The sequence below is a fragment of the Cebus imitator genome, unplaced genomic scaffold, assembly GCF_001604975.1.
Source record: "Cebus imitator isolate Cc_AM_T3 unplaced genomic scaffold, Cebus_imitator-1.0 Scaffold29, whole genome shotgun sequence".
Classification (NCBI taxonomy): Eukaryota; Metazoa; Chordata; class Mammalia; order Primates; family Cebidae; genus Cebus; species Cebus imitator.
Genome location: NW_016107344.1, coordinates 8,179,940 through 8,202,176, shown reverse-complemented (window position 1 = coordinate 8,202,176; position 22,237 = coordinate 8,179,940). Strand labels below are relative to the sequence as shown.

At 36.9% G+C, this 22,237-nt stretch overlaps 1 protein-coding gene across 8 annotated transcripts in view; it reads right to left on the bottom strand.

Moving 5' to 3' along the window:
- Positions 1-625: 625 nt before the first annotated feature.
- The window catches only part of BORA (BORA aurora kinase A activator), a 31,363-nt gene continuing 9,751 nt past the window's right edge, over positions 626-22,237 (bottom strand). For 3 of the 8 annotated variants that reach the window (XM_017523620.2, XM_017523621.2, XM_037736790.1), the window contains exons 5-12: positions 21,164-21,245; positions 15,706-15,771; positions 14,704-14,760; positions 14,084-14,310; positions 13,209-13,341; positions 10,211-10,821; positions 2,938-3,069; positions 626-1,667 (exon numbers count right to left, since the gene is read on the bottom strand). In XM_017523620.2, coding sequence (XP_017379109.1) covers positions 1,602-1,667; positions 2,938-3,069; positions 10,211-10,821; positions 13,209-13,341; positions 14,084-14,310; positions 14,704-14,760; positions 15,706-15,771; positions 21,164-21,245 — 1,374 coding nt within the window. In that variant the 3' untranslated portion in view covers positions 626-1,601. The remainder of the gene's footprint in view (positions 1,668-2,937; positions 3,070-10,210; positions 10,822-13,208; positions 13,342-14,083; positions 14,311-14,703; positions 14,761-15,705; positions 15,772-21,163; positions 21,246-22,237) is intronic. The other 5 variants (XM_017523623.2, XM_017523625.2, XM_037736792.1 and 2 more) reach the window with 2 other exon arrangements.

Genomic DNA, 22,237 nt, shown 5'->3' with positions numbered 1-22,237 from the left:
TTTGATCTACAAGGTAGGAGTGGAGTAATGGTGGGAGAGGGTTATGGTGGAGTGAATCAGTGAGCCAGAACTGAATCAATGAGCTGGAACTGGTGTATCATTCTAGAGATAGATAACGGTGGCAGTTTGGGAGTTTCACAAAACAAGAACATGTGGTTATCTTTAGCTTATTATCTATGTGCAGCTGGTGGAAAGTGGGCCTTACAAGGAGCCTACAAGTCTGGCTACATCATAGTGCTAACAAAGGGGTTTTACGTCCTTGAGCACAGTGTTTATGGTAACTGAGCTGAGGTCACTCTGCTTCGGAACATGAGGCATGGAGAGGCCTTCCTCCTCAGAGGCCTCCTGCAGTTTGTTGTTCCTTGTTTATCTGTTATTCATAACCAGTTTATATAGGCACTCTGTAAGTCCTTTCTCCTTTGCTGCTTTTCCCAACAGTTTAACACTTACGTGATTAAAGACAACAACTTTCCAATGCAGTATCTGTAGCCATGGCCCCGAACGGCTAATGGCATTCATGGTTAGTGTGTTGATGATGAGCTAGGTACATAACGTGACACATTTTCTGCAGGTCAGCAGTTAAGCTTTCAGGGAATGGTTACAGAGGAAAGAAGACAATGACACATTGATAACATAGCTCTTTATTTCCTAGGGCTACATATGCATTATTCCCTTTTAAATGAGACAGTTTTAAAAGTTGATTTGTAAATACAAATACACATTCTTCAAAGATAGATAGTATTTCCAAACATGTTATATACCCATCTATTCTCAACATGGTTATATAAGTTTTTTTTAAAAATGGTTGCATATATAACATACATATAAGACCAGTGTTACTTCACAGGCCTACGCCCTACAGGAACTCCACTCTCCCAGTCCCAGTGTTTCCCTTGGTTCTCCCACATTCCTACCCACGTTTGAGCTGGAAAGGATGTCCCTATCCTATACATGAGGTATATTTTATTCTGGGAACCACACATTTGCCCCCATAGATAATACATGTGATGATGTCACTTGTACTACCTATCTAGTACTTAGTTTTTAAACAGTTATTACTGGAACTAAGAATTTTCCTCACAGAGGTGAACAAACAGTTCAAGAACTAAAATTTCAGGAAACCTGGTTTTTTTTTGTATCTTTGGTAAGTTAGTTTTATATCTAAGATTTCTTCACATGGGTTATAATTCATCTGTATGTTCAAGCTTTTATGTAAAAATATATAGTGCCTTCAGTTTCAGCACAGTTTCACGTGTTCTCAGAACTGCTAAATTTAGTGCTATCAGTAAGGCTTAATAAGTAGTTCATTGACCCTGTAGGATACGAGCATTCAGCTCTGTCATAATTTGTTAAACACACCACTCAAGGTAAGTATAAAAATATTTATTGATAAAAAATAAACTTGTAATTCATCAACCTGAAGTTCCAGGAGCATTTCTGTTGTCCCTATTTCAGTAAGCCCTTGATTTTTCACATTAAGGAGGGAAAGCTAAGCATGTTACTTGAAGTAATTTTTTCCCAGTCACCATCACATTGATCCTGTGCACCAAGATATATGCAAGGAACTCTTAAGCTTAGTCTTTGTTTCTGACAGAGGTATTCTATGGACTGCTGCATTGAAAAGGACTTGCTGTTTTCATCCAACACCTCTGTGTTGTGTGGTCTTGCTGTGAAAAAGATAATACGTTGTTTTCAGTTTAAGTAGGACCATTCGAGGATGCAATTATTATTGGAACTGTCTTTAAAACCTAAAAGCACGTTTCTTTAGCTGAACTCTGAAGGGACAATAAAGATACGGTATTTTATAAATCAATATTCTGTATTAAAAAGAATCCCAACACTTTGAAAGGCCAAGGTGGGAGGACTGCTTGAGCCCAGGAGTTTGAGACTAGCCCTGGCAACATAGTGGGACCCTGTCTCTACACAAAATTATAAGGAAGCTGGCATGGTGGCACACGCCTGTAGTCCCAGCTACTCTGGGAGGTGAAGGCTGCAGTGAGCTGACGCAACATGCCACTACACTCTAGCCTGGGTGACAGAATGAGACCCTGTCTCCAAAAAAAAAAAAAAAATCTTTCATAAAGCTCTACTTATGTTTAGACAGATAACTACTTTCTGAAACAGGATGGATTTTGTTCAGGTTAATATTAGAAGAGACCTGCTCTGATACTACATAAAACACAAGGGCAATTTGGAAGAAAAAACGAAGGTGGCCTCCCTATTAAACTTTCTTTGCACATTTGCTGATATTTACAGTATTTTATAAGAAACTGGCATATAACAGGATGGTGAGGTGGCTTACATCTGTAGTTTTAGCTATTCAGGAGGCTGAGGCAGGATTGCTTGAGCCCAGGAGTTAAAGGCTGCTGTGATCTATGATTGCACCACTGCATTCCAGCCTGGGTGACAGAGTAAGACCCTGTCTCAAAAAAAAAAAGGAAAGAAAAAAGAAAAATGGCATAGAAGTCTGGGCATGTTGGCTCATGTCTATAATCCCAGCTTTTTGGGAGACTTGAGGCAGGAAGATTGCTTGACACCAGGAGTTTGAGACCAGCCTGGGCAACACAGCAGGCCCTGTCTCTACAAAAAAATAAAATACAAAATAAATTGGCATATAAAATTAAAGACTGTCCTGACTAGTGCCTGAAATTATGATGAGTTTCTTCTAGTACGAACATATAACCATCATCTGGAAGGTTCAGTAAATGCCCTCATCAAATATATGCTACCTTTGCACACTTTGTAGCATGTAACATACTCATGTTATATTCAGAGCAACCAAAATATTTAAAGGGTATTGGATTTTAAGAAAACAGCCTTACCTTTTAGTGTTTTCAATTTCATATAGTTTCTCAATAGTACTATTCTCTAATAATCAAAATTCTTTCCTATTTCTAACCTAAAAAATATTAGTCTTTCTCTATATTTTCTTCATACCTTCATGTTAAACGTTTGAGATTTACTCTCAGCTTCACTGATTTGTGCATCACTTTCTTTGCAGTAACTTTCTGCTCCAACTGTATCTGTAATATTGCTTCCACAATTCTGTGTATTATAGCCACTATCCATCTGACAGGAGAAAAAAGAAAAAAAATACATTGTGAGGAACTTAAAAGTCAAGTATTTAAGTAAACCACTTAAATACTTAAATACTGAAATCATTCACTACATCCGAAGGATACTAACATGTAATGTTGATCATGTTGAACAAAATTCAAAAGTAATACAAAGGTAGTTCTGCATAGTACTGATTATTGTAGTCACTTTACAATTCCTTCCAATGAAATGTATCTTGTAACTTCCTTAAGAATCAGTGAACAATCTACTGACAAAATGCTTTCCTGTTACTTTGTGATCATACCTAGTAGATGAAAATGAGTATTACAATTAACTTCACCTTCCAACTCATTTTCCAGGCTTGTCTCTAAATAGCTTGGCTGCACATCTAAATAAAATCTACCAAAAGGCATGCTGCCTTTAAAAAGGTGGGTTATATTATATTCACACCTTAGTTGTTGTTGTTCACAATAATGCCACATTTATAATGGCTCGAGATGTTCAGCTTTTCAGGTTAATAAAAATTGTAGCATTCTAAGATACACTTTCAGCACAAGAGAGAAAGATTCTAGCAAACTTCTAGCTTGGACTATATATAAAATAACATGGGGTGTCTCTAAAAAGGCCAGGCACTATCTCTATAATATTTAGTATTTTTTCTCCTTTCAACAACCCTAATACTTTATGAGAGAAGGAAATTAAGGCTTAGAAAGCTTAACCTTCACAATGTCATCCAGTGATGAGATGATAAAGATCTAAGACCTAAGTACAGGTTCTGTTCACTGCACACACCATTTACCTGCATAATGCTGAGCACCAGAGAAAGCAATCCACAAGGGAATCACTTTGCATTTAAGCCCTCCCTACAAGTTAGGATCAGAGGGAAGGAAAAAGAGGACTGCCATTTTGTTCCCCTCACAAACCTACAGACTAGACTAGAAAGTGCAGTCTATCACTCATAATCCTGAAAAAATGATCCCCGTTTTCAGGGCTGGATACATATCTCCTCACTACTGGAGGTTGTGTAAAAGGCTTGTGATGTGTAACATTTTGGGGGGAAAACCTTGTTCTGCTATCATTCAACAGCTATTTGATCAAAAACATAAATGTCAGATTGGTCCCAGAGATTCTGCCAATAGCTCTTTCTCATACTCATTACTGCCAAATAGCTGGCTCATAACGCAATACTAGTACGTAACTGGATATATATCGAGGGAAAAGTTATCTCATTAGTACAGCAGGAAGTAAGGCATGCCGGGAGTTTGTCCCACTTTAATGGAAAAAGCAGGATGAATCGGAGCCAAGTTGAGATGGTGGCTGACCTCACTGTCCCTCATCTAGACTGCTACTAATGTCTATACCTAATATATACCAACCAGGCAACACAGATATCTTGTTATCACCCACAGGTATCAAGGTAGGCATCAATCTCACCTCATAGCTAAGAAGGCTAAGGGGCTAAAAGTTAAAAAGTCATGTTCTATTCACTGTTATATAAGTCTTGCCTTAAGATCCCATAGCCTGGAAATAAAAGAACTCTAATTCAAACTTGGTTCTAATTGCAAAGTTTATATTCTCGTTGGGCCATGGTGCCTTTAAATGGTGTCTCTATGTCAGTCATTTAACATGCACTTTGTTACTAAATTTATTTTTCTACCACATAAATCAGATGTCATTGTCTTTTAAAACTTTTGATTGGCAACAACTGTGCCTTGTGATAACATTCCTTGACATCTGGGCCCAGCACTTGAGCTCCTCCCTCATCATTCTCAATCCCCCTTGGTTGTTACCATTCAGAGGAACTTGTCTCCCATTACTACTTACGTTTTTGCTTTTATTATTGTTTTAAACTGACACAGTTACACATATTTATGATGTACATATTTTGATACATGTTTATAATGTGTAATGATCAAATCGAGGTAATTAGCACATCCATTAACTCAAACATTTATCATTGTGTTGGTAACTTTCAAAATCTGCTCTTTGAGCTATGTGAAAATATACAATAAATTGTTAGTTACACTTACCCTATAGTGCTACAGAACACCAGAATGTACTCCTATCTATCCGTCCTTTTGTATCCATTAACCAACCACTCCCTATCCCTGCTCCCCCTACCCTTCCAATCCTCTAGTACCCACCACTATTCTACACTCATGAAATCAACCTTTTTGGCTGCCATATGAATGAGAACATGTGGTATTTATCTTTCTGTGGTTTATTAATGTCCTCCAGTTCATCCCTGTTGCTGCAAATGTAAGGATTTAATTCTTTTTTTATGATTGAATATTGGGTATTCCATTGTGTATCTGTACCACATATTCATTATCCATTCATGTATTAATGGACTCTTGGCTTGATTCCATATTCTATTATGAATAGTGCTACAATAAACACTGGAGTGCAGGTATCTCTTTGACATACTGATTTCCTTTCCTTTGGATAGATACCTACTAGTGGGATTGCTGGATCACATGGTAGTCCTATTTTTAGTTTTTTGAGGACCCTCCATAATGGCTGTACTAATTCATATTCCCATCAACAGTGTTCAGGCATTGTTTACTTGTATTAATCACAATGATCATGCTAATATCCTGTAATCCTATTACTATCCCCATTTAAAGAAGAAGAAACAATCTGAAAGAAAATATCACTTTCTAGGTTTATAAAGCTAACAGAGCTAGGCTATAAACTGAAATCTGCCATTATGGTTTCCCAAGTGCATGTTCTTTAATGCCATGCTCACCCCTCAACTAAAAATATTTACACCCACACCCATCCTGGCACCCTGCCCTCCTTTAAACATGGAAAGGTTACCTCAGCTACTCCTATCAGGGCTCTAGATTCTACCCCCTCTTGTGTGCCTCAGTTCCCACATTTATAAAACAGCTCACCATTTCACAGATGAGGATATCTATTAGATCTGTGACGCATCACAGGGATTAGCTTCTGACAGTACAATGCCTGGCATGGTCTCTGGTACTTGAAAAGGACATGTGACTGATATCTATTATTAATCATGATATTAATTATTCTGCCCAATTCCTAGTTTTTAAAAATCTCCCTCTCGTCTTCATTTAAATGCTGTATGCTGTTTCTTCTGTGTTCCATTATTGGAATGCTAAGCATGTGGGAGTACTGGTCAAGGTCATCACCAAGGTCTGATTGTAAAAATTCAAAAAATTGCAACCTCTGTCATAATTGGGTTAAGTAAAAACAAAGTAAAAATGCAAATTACAAAAAGATCTGACTTTGATACTCTTCTCTAGCTGTCATTTTCTTTCCTTTCACAACCAAACTTCTCCAAAGAGTTACCTACACACATTATTTCATTACTTCCCCTTCTTTAACCTTCCTTCCATCCTTCCATTCACTTTTCACCTTGAGGCTGTTCAGTTACTAATTACTTCTCTTATTAGTCCAATAGCTCCCACCCCCACACTTTTCTTTTGAGTCGGTGTCTTGCTCTGTTGCCAGGCTGGAGTGCATTGGTGCAATCTAGACTCACTGCAACCTCCGCTTCCTGGTTCAAGCGATTCCCCTACCTCAGCCTCCTGAGTAGCTGGGACTACAGGTGTGCACCGCCATGCCTGGCTTTTTGTATTTTAGTAGAGACGGAGTTTCACCATGTTGGCCAGGATGGTCTCGATTTCCTGACCTCGTGATCCGCCTGCCTTGGCCTCCCAAAGTGCTGGGATTACAGGTGTGAGCCACCATGCCTAGTCTCCTAGGGTCCTTGCTCCTCTTTTGGCAATGCTAACCATTCTTTCCTGCTTAAAATGCTTCATGACCCTGTACTTTCTCAGTGTCCCTTCCTCCTCTTCAGCTGGTTCTTTTCAGTCTCCTTCAGGGGCTTTACTTCCTTTACCTGGTCCCTCAATTCTTTCTCAGGTTCCAAATCCTGGCTCCCTGTTAACCTCACTAAATACCATTCCTCTGGTTGAACTTAAACTATGCATTCATCCTGTTTTTGTTACACAAATTTTTAATGAGTAGCTATTATGTGCCGGCTTTGTTATTAAAAGCACTGGGGATAAAAATGTGCATAACGGCTGCATTAGTGGTCTGATTGGAAAGAATGTAAAAGGTACATGGAGTTATGAAGGCATGTAATGAGGTCTGGCCTGGCTAATGTGGTTGGGGAAGGCTTCTTTGAGGATGTGATCAATAAATTGTTAACAAAACAAATAAACAGGAGTTAACTAGATAAAGTGGGATATAAAGAAATGCTACATAGCATGTGCAAAGGCCCTTTGACAAAGAAAACATGGGAAATGTGAAACTTTGGAAAGCTAGTGGGACCTAAACAGAGAATAAAGGAAACAAGCTTGGGAGAGTAAGGGAAGACCAGATCATGCAGGGCCTTGCCAGCCACATTATAGACTTGTAAAATGAGTATCAAACACATTTTAAAAGTGTAGAAAATAAAAAACTCAATAGAAAGGTTATCATATAAACTTAATTGCCCAAAAATTTAAACAAAAAGGAGATTAAAAAAAATAATGGCCGGGTGCAGTGGCTCATGCCTGTAATACCAGCACTTTGGGAAGCCGAGGCGGGTGGATCACAAAGTCAAGAGATCAAGACCATCCTGGCCAACATGGTGAACCCCATCTCCACTAAAAATACAAAAATTAGCTGGGTATGGTGGTGCATGCCTGTAATCCTAGCTACTCAGGAGGCTGAGGCAGGAGAATTGCTTCAACCTGGGAGGCAGAGGTTGCAGTCAGCCTAGATCACACCATTGCAATCCAGCCTGGGCAACAGAGTGAGACTTCATCAAAAATAAATAAATAATTAACAAAAAGATTTTTAGAAATTGGAGAATCAAAAGGAGTTCCAGATAGAACACTAAAAGTGACCAAGGAGAAATCTATTATTCAAGATAAGATCCAAGAAGTGAAGGGAACCGTCAGGGCATTGAGTGAAGAGCATAATGGACGGAAAGAAACCCACACTGAAGAACATCATGGAAATTTCAGAACCCTGTAGAGAGAAAAATTCCTATCCATGTCCAGAGAGTGGGGAATAAAAAGAGATCATAAACAAAAGATTAAGCACTGAAATAGTTGCAGATCTCTCACTGAGTGGAAACAATGCCTTCAAACTCTGGAGGACAGTTCTAAACTCTAAAATGTAGAGACAGACACATCATCAGACGTGCAATGTCTTTAGAAATGTACTCTTCCTCAGAAAGCTAGCAGAAAGCTAACTATGTGGCAGAGCTGTATGAAGCATTTTTAGTAGACATTATGATGGTGTGAGTAAAACTGAGAATCATAAAGAGTAAAATTTTACTCCAAAGAGTAAAGAGCTTGGAAGGTATCACACAGTATATTTTTATCCAATAGAAGGAAGAGGTTTATAATGGTAAGAGAAGTTCAAAAATGAAGGGAATATTTCTGCAAGTGTAATTAAGCATAGATTGTTTGACAATTTAGTAGTGACTACAATTAGGGGAAAATATGCTACCCATGACTTCCAGAGGGTCATTGGATTAGATGATGATTAAGTATATTTCAACAAAAGTATTTTGTAATTCCTCTGTAAAAAAAAGAAAGTGAAAAAAGGCAGAGAGAAAAAGAAATTAACAACATCTTTAAGGGATAAACTTTTAAGCCTCTATGTGCTTTTTTGTATTTATGAAACCAACTTTAGAGATGCTAAAATATGTAAAAGTGATTCTAGTATAATTTTTTTTGAGCAATCAACCTAGAAGTCAGGATAGGCAACAGAAGCTTAAAAACATGAGCAAAATATTATATTTAATTTTGGGTCATTTAGAATCCTTCCATGAGTTTTAACTTCAGCATGCCCAAACTGACAACACTAAAGCATTATAGGGTTGGTGTGAGAATTAAATGAATTAATAAAGTGGTTAGAAGAGTGCCTGACATATCAAAACACTATGTAAGTTATGAGCTATTATTATGAGTCAGTACAAAGTTTTGGATTAAAGAACATGGACTCTAAAACCAGACTGCCAGGATCAAATCTCAGCTCTTCCCCTTCCTAGCTGTATAGAAACTTTAGGTAATTTACTTAACTTCTCTGACCCTCAGTTTCCTCCTCTGTAAAACAGGGATAATAGTACACATACCTCAGAGGATTGCTGTAAAGCTTCAACAAGTTAAAACCTGTAAAGTCTCAGAACAGGACTTGGCATATAGCAATGCTATGTAAGTGTTAGATGTTATTGTTATCCCCTTCCGACTTTTGAAGTTCCTTCAAAATTCTCAGCTCAAAGAATACAACAATAAATGGGACAAATGTCTTTCTGCAGTGCTGATTATGAAGTATACGTAGCTGTGAAATGAATCAGGTTTTCCTGTTGTCAGAGACATTGCAAAATTGAAAATGAATAATTTCATGAAAAATGTTGGCTATAATCACATTTCTAAAAGAAAAATACAGAAATGCATATGTAGAAAAATCTAAGGCCAGGCATAGTGGCTCATGCCTGTAATCTCAGCACTTTCGGAGGCTGAGGTGGGTGGATCACCTGAGGTCAGGAGTTTGAGACCAGCCTAGCCAACATGGCAAAACCCCATCTCTACAAAAACACAAAAATTAGCCAGACGTGGTGATATATACCTGTAGTCACAGCTACTCAGGAGGCTGAGGCAGGAGAATCGCTTAAACGTGGGAGGCAGAGGTTGCAGTAAGCCAAGATCACAACATTGCACTCCAGCCTAGGTGACAGAGTAAGACTCTTATCTCCAAAAAACAAACAAAAAAAAAACCCCACAAATGCTCTAAACTCTGTTATCCCCCTTAAATCACATAAAAGAAAAACAAAAATGATTTTATTTTTAGAATACAAATACTATACCAGACCTTGCATTTTTTGGGGACTAGATCCACATGATAGAGTGATGTCAATCCTGCCTAACTTTAGCAGGATTGATTTCTCTAGAGCAGGCTGATTTCTTTTCTGCTCTCAGTCTTTCCTACTCCAAATAAATATCAGTTAATGTGAATACAAACTCTGCCTAACCAATCATAATTAAAATAAATGTACTCCTCATATCACTTGGCATTAATATTTTTAAAAACTATTATCTAATACGACAGTCCTCATGTTTAATCCATTATCATTCTTATGCTATAATCTTAGAAAAGAAAGGATAAAGAACATTAAATACCTTACCTGAATGTTACTGCTTTCACAAGGAATGACACTGCTTTCAGCAAGAGGTGACATGCACATATGAGAGTTTTCAATACTGAAGGCAATGCCACTCACAAAATCAGTCATGGGTGAACTGCCATTATCAACTGGCTCCTTAATCCAAGTGTTCTCATCTGCTGTCTCTATAGGATCAACCATATCCACAGTGTTATTGTCCTTCTCACTTTCAACATCCTGCAGCAGTGCTAATTCTTTCTCAGAAGCACTGGACTGACTTTGTGTAATAGACATGGCAGTCACAACCAAATGTGTGCTATGTGTAGGAGCCTCACTACTCAACTGCCGTAGGTGTTTTCCAGCTGCATCTATGGCTGGTGATGAGACATCTGCAGAAGGAATATTCTCTTTATCTTCCTCTTCTTCACCGTGAGTCTCAAGAGTAAAAGGTATCTGAATCAGTGAGGTGCAATACTGAGTACCACTTCTATACATCTCGAGGCTCATAGGAGACCAATTTTTAATTGGTGAGCAGCCATCTATATAAGGACTTCTGATACACGGGTTAGTAATCCCATTAGAATTCGTTCCAGATGAAGCATCAGGAGAATGAACAGTAAACTTCCTTTGTTCTGAAAGGTGGGAAGGGGAAAAAAAATCACATCATAAAAACGTGAAAATGGAAAAGCCATTACTAAATGGTAATCATGTTTCATGCCAGGAAAAACTGGATTTCTCTAACAGTTGTGGTGTTTGCCAAAGTGAAATTTTGATGTCAAAAACAATAGCACAAATGGATGTGTCTCAATAAGCAGGATGAACCTCTTCAGAAATAATTTATTTGGCACTTTCTCCTTTTTTATTTTTTTCCTTTGGAGATAGGGTCTCACTGTCGCCCAGGCTGGAGTGCAGTGGCACAATCACAGCTCACTGCAGCCTTGACTTCCCCAGGCTCAGGTGAGCTCCCACCTCAGCCTCCCAACTTAGCTGGAACTATAGGCATACCACCATGCCAGGCTAATTTTTGTATTTTTGTATTTTTTTTTTTTTTTTGTAGAGATGGGGTTTTACCATGCTGACCAGGGTGGTCTTGAACTCCTGGGCTCAAGCAATCCACTGGCCTAAGCCTCCCAAAGTGCTGGGATTACAGGTGTGAGCCATCACATCTGGTCACTTTCTCTTTTTTAATTAAATTATTTTACTCACGGAAAATTATTTGCTTACGAGCATACTGCTATTATACTAACATTGCTCATATACAAGGAAAATCCCTAGCCAATCAGCTGAAACCTACAACTTAACAGCTGTACCTGGTAAATGAAAGACATAAAAACATATGTGTTTATGTACAATACAAGCAACATAAAAAAACAAACAAAATACTGGAAAATATCTGCAACTATAAAGAGCCTAACAATGATAATCAATGATAAAAATGCTTTAAAACTTTTAAAAATATTTTTTGTAATTTAATTAGCTTAACTAAAACAAATTTCAAAAATGGACAAAAGCACACAATCTTTCCAATAGTAAACATACATAAGAAAAGTGTTCAGCCGGCCGGGTGTGGTGGCTCATGCCTGCAATCCCAGCACTTTGGGAGGCCGAGGTGGGCAGATCACAAGGTCAAGAGATCGAGACCATCCTGGCCAACATGGTGAAACCCTGTCTCTACTGAAAATACAAAAATTAGATGGTCATGGTGACACACGCCTGTAGTCCCAGCTACTCGGGAGGCTGAGATAGGAGAATTGCTTGAACCCAGGAGGTGGATGGAGGCTGCAGTGAGCCGAGATTGCGCCACTGCACTCCAGCCTGGCGCCTGGCTAAAGAGCGAGACTCTGTCTCAAAAAAAAAAAAAAAGTGTTCAGCCACATAAATAATAAAATTATGGAAGTTAAAGTAAGGGAAGGCCATTCATTTAATAATAACATGAGTTTGAACCAACAATTCCTCCAAAAATCTTAAGTGACAATAAATATTTGGAGAGAGCTCATGTCATTAGTGACCAAAGATACAAAATTTAAAGCAGTGAGATATTTCTGTAATATGCCAAATTTGTAAACATTCAAAAATAATACCAGCATTTCTCGTTGGAAAGAAATTACTTTCTTACAAATTACTGAAGAAAATTTCAATTGGTACAAACTTTTATGAGGAAAATTTGGCAAAATTCATCAAAAGCCTTTAAAAACACTCACCCTCTTTGACCAAATAAGTTCATTTCTGAGAATTTAATCTAAGGATATAAATATGTATAACATCATGTATACATAAGGATAATTGTTAGTTTCATGATAAAGAAAACTTAGAAAAATTTAAATGTTTATCAGTGGTTGAAAACAAATGATGCATTCCTGAAATGTAATATTATATAGCAATTCAAAGTTGTGCTTTGAGACAATTACAAATGACATGAACAACCTATGAAAATACTCATAGAATGCTTTGTGGAAAAAGCAGGATCTAGAACCATCTATATATACGTATATACATGTATATAACCATATGTGTATATCCATATCCATACACATAAAGACTAGCAAAATGTACTTTTCAGTTTTCTGAAAAATTTTGTGTACTAAGAAAAAAACTGTGAATAGTTTTCAAAAAGTGCTACAGTTTTTTCAAAGAGAAATCCATGTACTGCAAAGAGACACAGTTCATATTTACTTTAAAAACCTTAATCAAATATACCTTTACAAAATCTGAATATTACCAATCTAAACCTACAGGTTAGAAGGCATACGAATACCAACTTGTCTCTAAAATTGCTTTTATTCTTTTGATAGTGTTTGATGTAAATATTGCTAATTAAAGCAACTGTATTTAACACTACAGTGTAACTTGGTTGAGAATTCCAGCCTTTGAAGGTAAACTGTTCTTTTATTTAAAAATCGAACTTTCTAAATGTTAGGTTAGTGACATTTTGAGCTCTATCATTAAAACAAATTTTAAAAACCTCTCTAATAACAAATATTGATAGTATAAAACTTTTAACTGGTATTATGTTACATACCTGAGAGTGGGGTCTTTCCTATCTGAAATGCAATTGGTGAGAAAGTGGGTGAAGAAATCGGTGAAGCACTAGTTATGCTTCCCAAGCTGTATCTTTTTGCACTAGCCTGAATAGGGCTAGAAGAAAACTGCCCCTGTAATAAAATTAAATAGTAAATAAATTTATATGGTTCTCTTTCTTAACTCATACGCTGCATGCTATTTATCGTGGTCTTCAACACACATTTATAAACTAGGAATAGTTCCCAAGAACCACCAAAAGACACCCTGTAACAAAGAAAACTAAGAAGATTGCCACAAAAATTCTGAAATAGTGTCGAATGTTAGTCAAAATATAAACACACTGTATTTGAACAAACCATTAAGTTTCACACTAAGCAACCATCTGTGAAAAATTTTTTAATAATTTATTAAGCCAAGCCAGTTGTATTATACTGTAAATGTCACATACTTTAGTAGATAACCTAAAGGCTCATGATAAATCTGATCATCCTGTACATATCTAAATACAAACTTGGAGAGTCTGACCTAAAACATTCCTATGACTAATGACAACATATGAACTAGAGTTAGTCTTTGTGAAGCATAATACCCAAAAGACAACCATCCCTCCTGTGAAAGCAATCTGGGCAGCTCGTCCAACTACATCTCACAGGGATGTCCAAGGGAGAGAATACAGTCATGAGTTCTTAGTTTCTCTTTCTGGTTAGGCCAGTAAAGGCCCTTCCTTATCCCTTTTTTCCACTCATTACCAAAAGTGGAAACCAAAAACCACAGCTTCAGGCTGCTGAAAGCCTAAGACAGAACAACAACAAAATAATGTGGGTTGGACAAGCTTGACAGCAAATCAGCCGACTGCTTTTTTAGTATACTCACCGAACTTGGTGTCTGCAAGGGGCTCCTACACTTTACAGGAGACAAATCTATTGAATAAAACATCTCCAGTGATGTTTGAGCACCCCTACGAGGACTTCTGGGAGAAGCTGAAGGTAATGAGTCGGAGATGCTTCCGTTCCCATCCAAAAACAGCTTTCTTCTGAGGGATGAAGAACTGAGGTTTCCAGGAGATTGATCAGCAAATTCATCAGCTTTAAAATAGTCACCTGTATTTAATAACAGAGCTAGTCATTTTAAAGAGCAATTATACTTCTGTTGAGTCTCAACTTTTAAGAAGCCATTATGTACTACATGTTTGAATTTTTTTCCCAAAAAGAGGGCAAAGTTTAATTGCATATGTGATGTTTTACATCTTAAATTATTCCTTAGTTTTTAGTGCTACATTGTTAGTATAAGGAATACCAATAAAATGTTTATAGTTTCTGTCTATAGTAATAAAGTTCATTATGATAATAAGACTATTCAAATCATGTTCAAGAAAAGAAAAATTTCAGGACAGTTTCCCTACCACATATTTCCCATATTACCATTTACAAAAAGCCAGCCAAACAAAACCTTTGGTTTAAGTTATTAAAGGTTTAAACAAATACGGTATTTACCTAATATATTTTCTAAATTAAAATCCACAGGAAGAGACAGCAATGTCTGACAAGCAGCTGAAAACAAGCAAACAAATAAATAAATTCAAACATGGGAGAAATCAATGAAAGTATACGATATGCAATTCAGCATGTGCTACCCAGTCAATCATCTCCCTGTGATGTTCCAGCCAAACGAAGTATTCCATTTCTGCATTCTATTACATACCCTGTCACCTTTCTAGAAGTGGTTTCCCACACTCTCCGCCACTGGCGTAAACGTGTAAATAGTAAAAGTTAACTCCTGGTACTGGCACTTGAAAAGGAAGCCAGCCTGTATTTGGGAGATTTCTCACTTTAACCAATTTTTGAAAGAATGCTTTCCCTAAGAATTCAGAAACTAACTCAGAACCGCACAACGTCATGGGAAAAAAAGAAAAAGAATGCTTTCCAAGACCAGAAATCAATTCACACGCCTTGAACAAGAAAACAAAACACTGCTGCTATTTCTAAAATATGCTGGATGCATCTGTTCTACTATACTTGTTTTTAAAGGTCAGCTCTCATATGGTTATTACGTAGCTCATTCAAAAAACGCAAATGGACCAGGCTTGGTGGCTCACGCCTATAATCCTAGCACTTTGGGAGGCCAAGGTGGGCAGATCACTTGGGCCCAGGAGTTTGAGACATGTCTGGGCAACATGGCAAAACACTGTCTCTACAAAAAATACAAAAATTAGCCAGGTGTGGGGGCTGATGCCTATAGTCCTAGCTACTGAGGAGGCTGAGGTGGGAGGATCACCTGAGCTTGGGATGTCAAGGTTGCAGTGAGCTCTTGATTGTGCCACTGCACGCCAGCTTGGGTGACAGAGTGAGACCCTGTCTCAAAAAAATAAATATAAAAGTAAATTTTTAAAAAATATAAACAGTTTCCAGAGTAAAGTGTTACTACCTGAACTTGGTTTAGAATCAAATGTAGCTTAACATGGAACATACTTCTTTCAGACTGTGTTCATAACTCACCATTGCTTTTCTCAGAATGAATGGTCAGCTTTTTTCCAATTGGAGAGTCACTATTTATGTTAGTGCCTGTAAAACATTGTAAGTGAAAAAGCCTACGTTTTATACTTTTCATTTGCTTTTGCATTACTTTTTCCAGAGTAAAAAATTAAGACAGCGAAAACTTTTATTTTGCAACATTAAAAAAAAAAATCTGCATATATAAGTAGATATTTTGGGATGTTTCTCTTATTTTTTTTTACCTTTGAGGGAATACAAGGATAAAACTAAATAAAGGATTACCACAGCAAATAAGGAGGCACCAAGTAATACTTTTTTTTTTTTTTTTTTACATTTTTCTCTGAATAATAAATAATTGTATATATTTATGGGGTACAATGTGATGTTTCAATACATGTATACACTGTGACAAGAGCAAATCAGGCTAATTTACTATCCATTGTCTCAAATACTTTTCATTTCTTTGTGGTGGGAACATTTAAAATCCACTTTCAGCAATTTTGAAATACAGAACACCTCATTAACAGCTATAGATCACCAGAACTTATTCTTCCTGTCTAACTGAAACTTCGTACCCTTTAACCAACATCTCCCCCAAGACCCCTCCTCCCTACCGTCTGGCAACCACCACTCTCTTCTTTACTTCTAAGAGTCTGACTTTTTTAGATTCCACATATAAGTGAAATTATTTAGTATTTGTCTTTCTGTGCCTGGCTTTTTTCACTTAGCATAATGTCCTCTAGATTCATACATGTTGTCACAAATGACAAAATTTCCTCTTTGTTAAGGCAGAATAGTATTCCATGTGTATATATAGCACATTTTAAAAATCCTTTCATCTGTTGATGGACACTTAGGTTGATTCCATATCAAGGCTATTATAACTAATGATGCAGCAATAAATATGAGAGTGTAGCTATCTCTTTGAAATACTAATTTCAGTTCCTTTGGATATATATCTGGTAGTAGAGCTGATGAATCCCAAAGTAATATATGTTTTTAAGGAAATGATGGCTACTCTTCCTGATGTCAACCTTAAAAGGTTAGGGATATCTCTTAGCTATCCTCAATGTCCTCAACAATTAAACTGCCAGATTATTTTGAGAAAACCTGAAACTTGATCAATAAAACCATGAGTTTCTTTCACAATAGGAGTTAAAAATAAGGGTGCAAATTATTTTAACTCTAAAGTTTTATAAGTTGAAAAACCACCAGATTTAAAAAACCCAAAAACTAAAACAATGACAAAAAAGACAACATAAGCAAGATAAAAAGGAAGAAAATGCAAGGGGACCGAACAAACCTCCCCCTCCAAAGCCAGAAACAACTCAGGAATTCTAAAATAAAATGACAAGATAGAGTATAATAACCTAATAATCCTAAATTTTAAAATAGGTAAGTGGATTGCTGAATAAATTAAATTTCCCTGTTAAATACTATCAAAATGGCTAAATAAATACAATTCTGGACGCAGATGCTTTCTTCACTGCGGGCAGAATGACCTTCTATAAGACACATGTAATCAATACTCTCTCTGCCTAAAACCCTGTAATAGTCTTTAGGCTAAAATCCAAACGCTTCATTGGCTTACAAGGCCCTTCAAAACCATGTTTATTTCTCTAACATGGTTGCCATCTAACTAAATATTATTTGAGTCCCTAAAACAAACAAACAAACAAGAAACATGTATCTCTCTCATCTCTAGGTATTATCTTATGCTGTCTCCTCCCTGGCTTTTCTCCCCAGAATTCCAAGTGTCTAACTCAAATCTCAGCTTAAATTTTATCTTTTGGCAGCATGCCTCCCTTGCCCTCCTCAGGCCAGACACCTACAGCAACGCTGTCAAAACGCTTTTCAACTCCATTCCAAGTGTTTTGGTTGTTTCCCCTAGAAGGGCTTAGACAAGTTTAAGATCACAATTAAATGAGGAAAAAAAGATGGATTTGATTACACCAAAGTAAGAATTTTCTGGCAATCCAGGATATCAAGAACAAACATTAACATACATATGACAGAATGGGAGACAACATTTGAAATGTTTAAGACCAATATAATTACAATACATAAGTTATCTTAGGAATTAATGGGGGAAAAAAAGGATAGCAACTCCAATTGGAACACATTAATGAATCACAAGTAGGCATTTTCGAGGAGATGAAATTTAAACGGAAACAATCATTTAGAATGTCAAATAACCTATAAGAAAGGCAGACATGTAAAAGCTGGCTAATGCCAAGGGAAGGCAGGGATGCTGGGACACAGGAACCCTAGGCACTGTGGGGGCTGTGCAGACAATCTAGGGAGCACCCTAATACTGTGTAGTCAGATTAGGTAAAGATACATTCTATAACTCAGAAATCCTCTACCTGCGTATATATCCCAGGGAAATTCTCACTCAAGTCCATAAATGAAAACACATGAGGATATGCGCTGAAATGTTTACTATTATAAACATTTATGTTTGCTGCATGAAAAGTAAAAGCTAATAGCACAAGCTAACATGTATAAACAAAACCTCTTTTTCCCTCATTCATCATTTTCTTTGTTAACCTTTAGGTAAATAACCACTTACCATGTGCCAGGTACATGATCTTAGATCATAACCATAATAACCATCATTTTATAGATAAGGTAACTGAGGCACAGAAAAGCTAAGTAACTCACCTACAGTCACACAGCTAGTGAGCTTTACTGGGTACAATTCAATCCCAGATAATATGATACTAGAGTAAGGGTCAGCAAACTATGGTTCATGGCACAAATCTGGCCTGTCACCTGTTTTTGTAAATACAGTTTTACTGGTACACACTCACACTCATTTACATATTGTCACCGGCTGCTTTTGTGGTACAGCAGTAGAGCTGAATGGTTCTGACAGAGACTGTGTGGTCAGTAAAGGCTTAAATATTTATTATTGGGTCCTTTACAGATAAGGGCTGCCAACTTTGGCCCTAAAGTAGCATCCATTAGAACTTTTTCTGTGACGATGCAAACGTTCTGTATACTACCTGATACACACATGGCTATTGGGCACCTGAAATGTGAATATGGTGAATGGGAAACTCTATTTGTAAATTTAACTTTAATCAGTCATACATAGCCACATCTGTCAAGAACTATGAAGGGTCTAAGATTTTACCCAACTTGCCAGCTAATTAGTGAACATGTCGAAGTTCCATGGGTGCTAGCTAAAGACATGAGGCTTCTGGGGTCAAAGACAAAGGACTGCATTATTTTCAGCACAGCAGGCAGCATGCACTTAACGTTCCTATCAGTTCCCCTTGTCCCCAAGTGCCAAGAAGGTGACCTGAAACAGCCCAGTGCAGTGAATTCTTATAATTCTGCCTACAAGTTGGACTTCATCATACCAAAAGCAGGGTTCATTCAACCTTGACAGTTTCCAATTCTATACCTCTATGTGGTTGATCCAGATATCTGCCTTCTATAAATTCCTCCTGGTAACCACCTCCCTATGGGACAGCTACATACGGCCTACCTGACTGTCCCCCTGACCCTCATACCTCACATGGATTACACAGACGTACCACAGTGACTACCTCTCAGTCACTGTGTGACCTCCTCAATGCATGCCTGCTTGCTTTAAACCCACCAACTAAAACTCTGTTTGGATAATGCCCTGGACTTGATAAAGGCATTGGCCCATGGGTCCCTTTCTCTCACTGACCCCCATGTGTGGTGTTCAGGCATGCTGTGTACCCCCAGGACTTGTAAGTAATAAAATTTTTATCTCCATCTGTGTCTTTCCTAATCATGGGAGGAGTGCTATCTTATAAGATTCCAAATTAAAATACCCAGGTGGCTGGTGGACACTCAATGGGTTTTCACCACAGCTCAGAAATCCCAAGCTTAGGAAATCTCTTTTATAAGAGACTGCAAACAAACTTGCTCCAGAGGGAGACATCATCTTTATTACCCTGGACAGCAAAACAAGCTACCCTCCGCTCTGGTAGCACACACTATCTCTACCTTCCAAGGATGTTCACAAGACAAACACCCTTGAGAAGATAGTTTGGAACAGAACCTGTCCATGCCACTCCATAAAAGGTGTGCAGAAATGTGTGAGGTTGATGGAGCACTGTCTCCCAACAACACAGGAGACAGCACAGCTCTGGAGCCCAGCCTCTTAACCACTGCACTGTTACCATGGGCTGGATTTGGTTTCAAAGAGTCTATGTATTTTTAGCTAAAATAGAATGCTTGGAATACAAAATGTTATAAAAAAAAAAAAATCACTTAAGAAGGTTGATTCACCTGTTGAAAAAAAATCCAACAGTAAAGAATTTGGGGGTGAAAAACTAGTATCTATGAGAATGTCACCTTGAACACACAATTTTGGAGCTAAGAGGGTTGTAAATGGACAACTCTAGTTCAATCCTTTTATTTCACAAATAAAAGACTGAGGTACAAAGAGATTGAATAATTTGATCAAGGTCACCTCTCTGGTTTATAAAAGTAGGAAGTTTTACAATCCAGATTTCCATCTACTATTGCACACTACCATTAATTCAAAATGGCTAAGAATACAGCATCTGATTTGAGGATGCCTAATTTTGAGGTTGTCCCACTTTTATCATCTCTGTAACCCTTGACAAATGCTCTCACCTTTCTAAAACTAGGTTTTCTTACCTAAAAAATGAGGCCAATAATTGCACCCACTTCATATAAGAAATTACTGAAAGCACTTAGCACTGTCCTGGCATAGAGCAAGCACTGATTCAGCTTACCTATTATTGTTGCATTATTATGTTGTGTTTTTGATAAAGAATGGAACAAATACGCTCTCTTACACTGAAAGCACAATTAAAATAGACTACAATATAAAGTGTAATTCCACTGTAATCAGGGATGCATATATACAAGTGACACCTGAATACTGCCTCACAACCCAAAGAGCAGTGAGAGCACATATAAGACAACCATTGCCTGGAGAAAGAAAGATATTTGATAGATTACTGGCTTGCCCTTTAATTTCCTTATTAATTTAGCAGATACTCAGCAATAATACACTGTTCCAGAGGTCATATTAAGGCTTCATCCTTTCTTTACCTTTATGAGAAATCAGCAAATTAGCAAAAGGCAATACAATTTAGGGTTTTATTTAAAATATTAACCTTCAAAATACTGCTAAAGTCATTAACAACTCATCTGTATATTCAGCACCAACTATTTCTTCATCTATGAATCCTCTATAACCATCATTGTAACTGACATTCATAATAGTCATGAAGAAAAAGTTAAATTCAGAATAGAACAGCTAAAAAAAAAAAGAATTCAATAAATATTAGTCAAATTTTTAATTCTAATTCTAAAAGGAGTTAAATTCTATGTTATCGAGGATTTTAAAGCAAGCTCCTTACAAAGCAGATATACTAGCACTTCATGATATGTTGCTTTATATCCACTGATTTATTTTTATTTATATCATTTTTAGTACACTCACATTTACTGGAATGATATTGTGAAAGCTGTTTCCCTTCATGATCAGTCCAAGGAGAGGGTACGATGACATCTTTAGTGAAAAACTAGGAAAATTAAAGTCATACAATTAGGCATAAATTCCGCCCAAAATGTGAGAAGGTACCTGTCTTATTTCCAAATAACCATTAAACATGTCATATAGTAACTTTATAATTATATGCAAAACTTTTAATACTTAAAAGCACAAAAGACCAAAGGAAAAATAGAAGAAATTTAAAGCATATTTAAAGAAGAATCTTAATACTTCAAATCAACCAGTTATATTTGAAACTTGCAAACGAAACTAAGAGCATTAATCATAGACAAAGTATTTTAAATTTCTTTCCCAGGTTTTTTTTGGTGGGGTTACAAAAAGGAAGATGAAAAGGGGCGGAATATATTAAGACAGATATGCAAGTAAGCCAGTATGAATGGTGGCACTAGAGCTGGCTCGCTTGTTCTGGCTCTAAAGATCTGATCACTGAATTTTCAAGAATTCTGTGCGCCAGTTGTTAAAAACAATATTAAAAATAAAATTATGTAAACTTACAATTAAATAAATTATATTAGAAAGGTAACAAATATTCAAAACTCACCACTTGCTAATTATTTTATCCATTTATCAATATCTATGCTCTTGAGGTTAATAATGCCTTTTGTATGTGTACGGTGGAATTCCTACATATAATGGTATGCCACTATTCTTCCTTTTCCATTCCGTGATGACACATCAGTAGCTTGAAACTGGCCATGGTTGGAGTACTTACACTACAGATAGCAGCAGTCACTATAAATCATATTCCTTCCACAATCAGAGAGCCAGTTAAACATTTACCACTACACTTCTGGCCAGTATATTCAAATGGAGATACAGCATTTAGATACATTTCTCTTTCATTTCTAACACAGTATTTTCCCATCACTGTTTTACAGGTAACCAAAAACATTTTCTTTACATTTTGCTACACATATAACTAAAAGCTAATTTTCTTAACTAAACTACCCATGAATCTATGAGGAAAACATTTAAAAAAAAAAAAAAAAAAAAAAAAAAAAA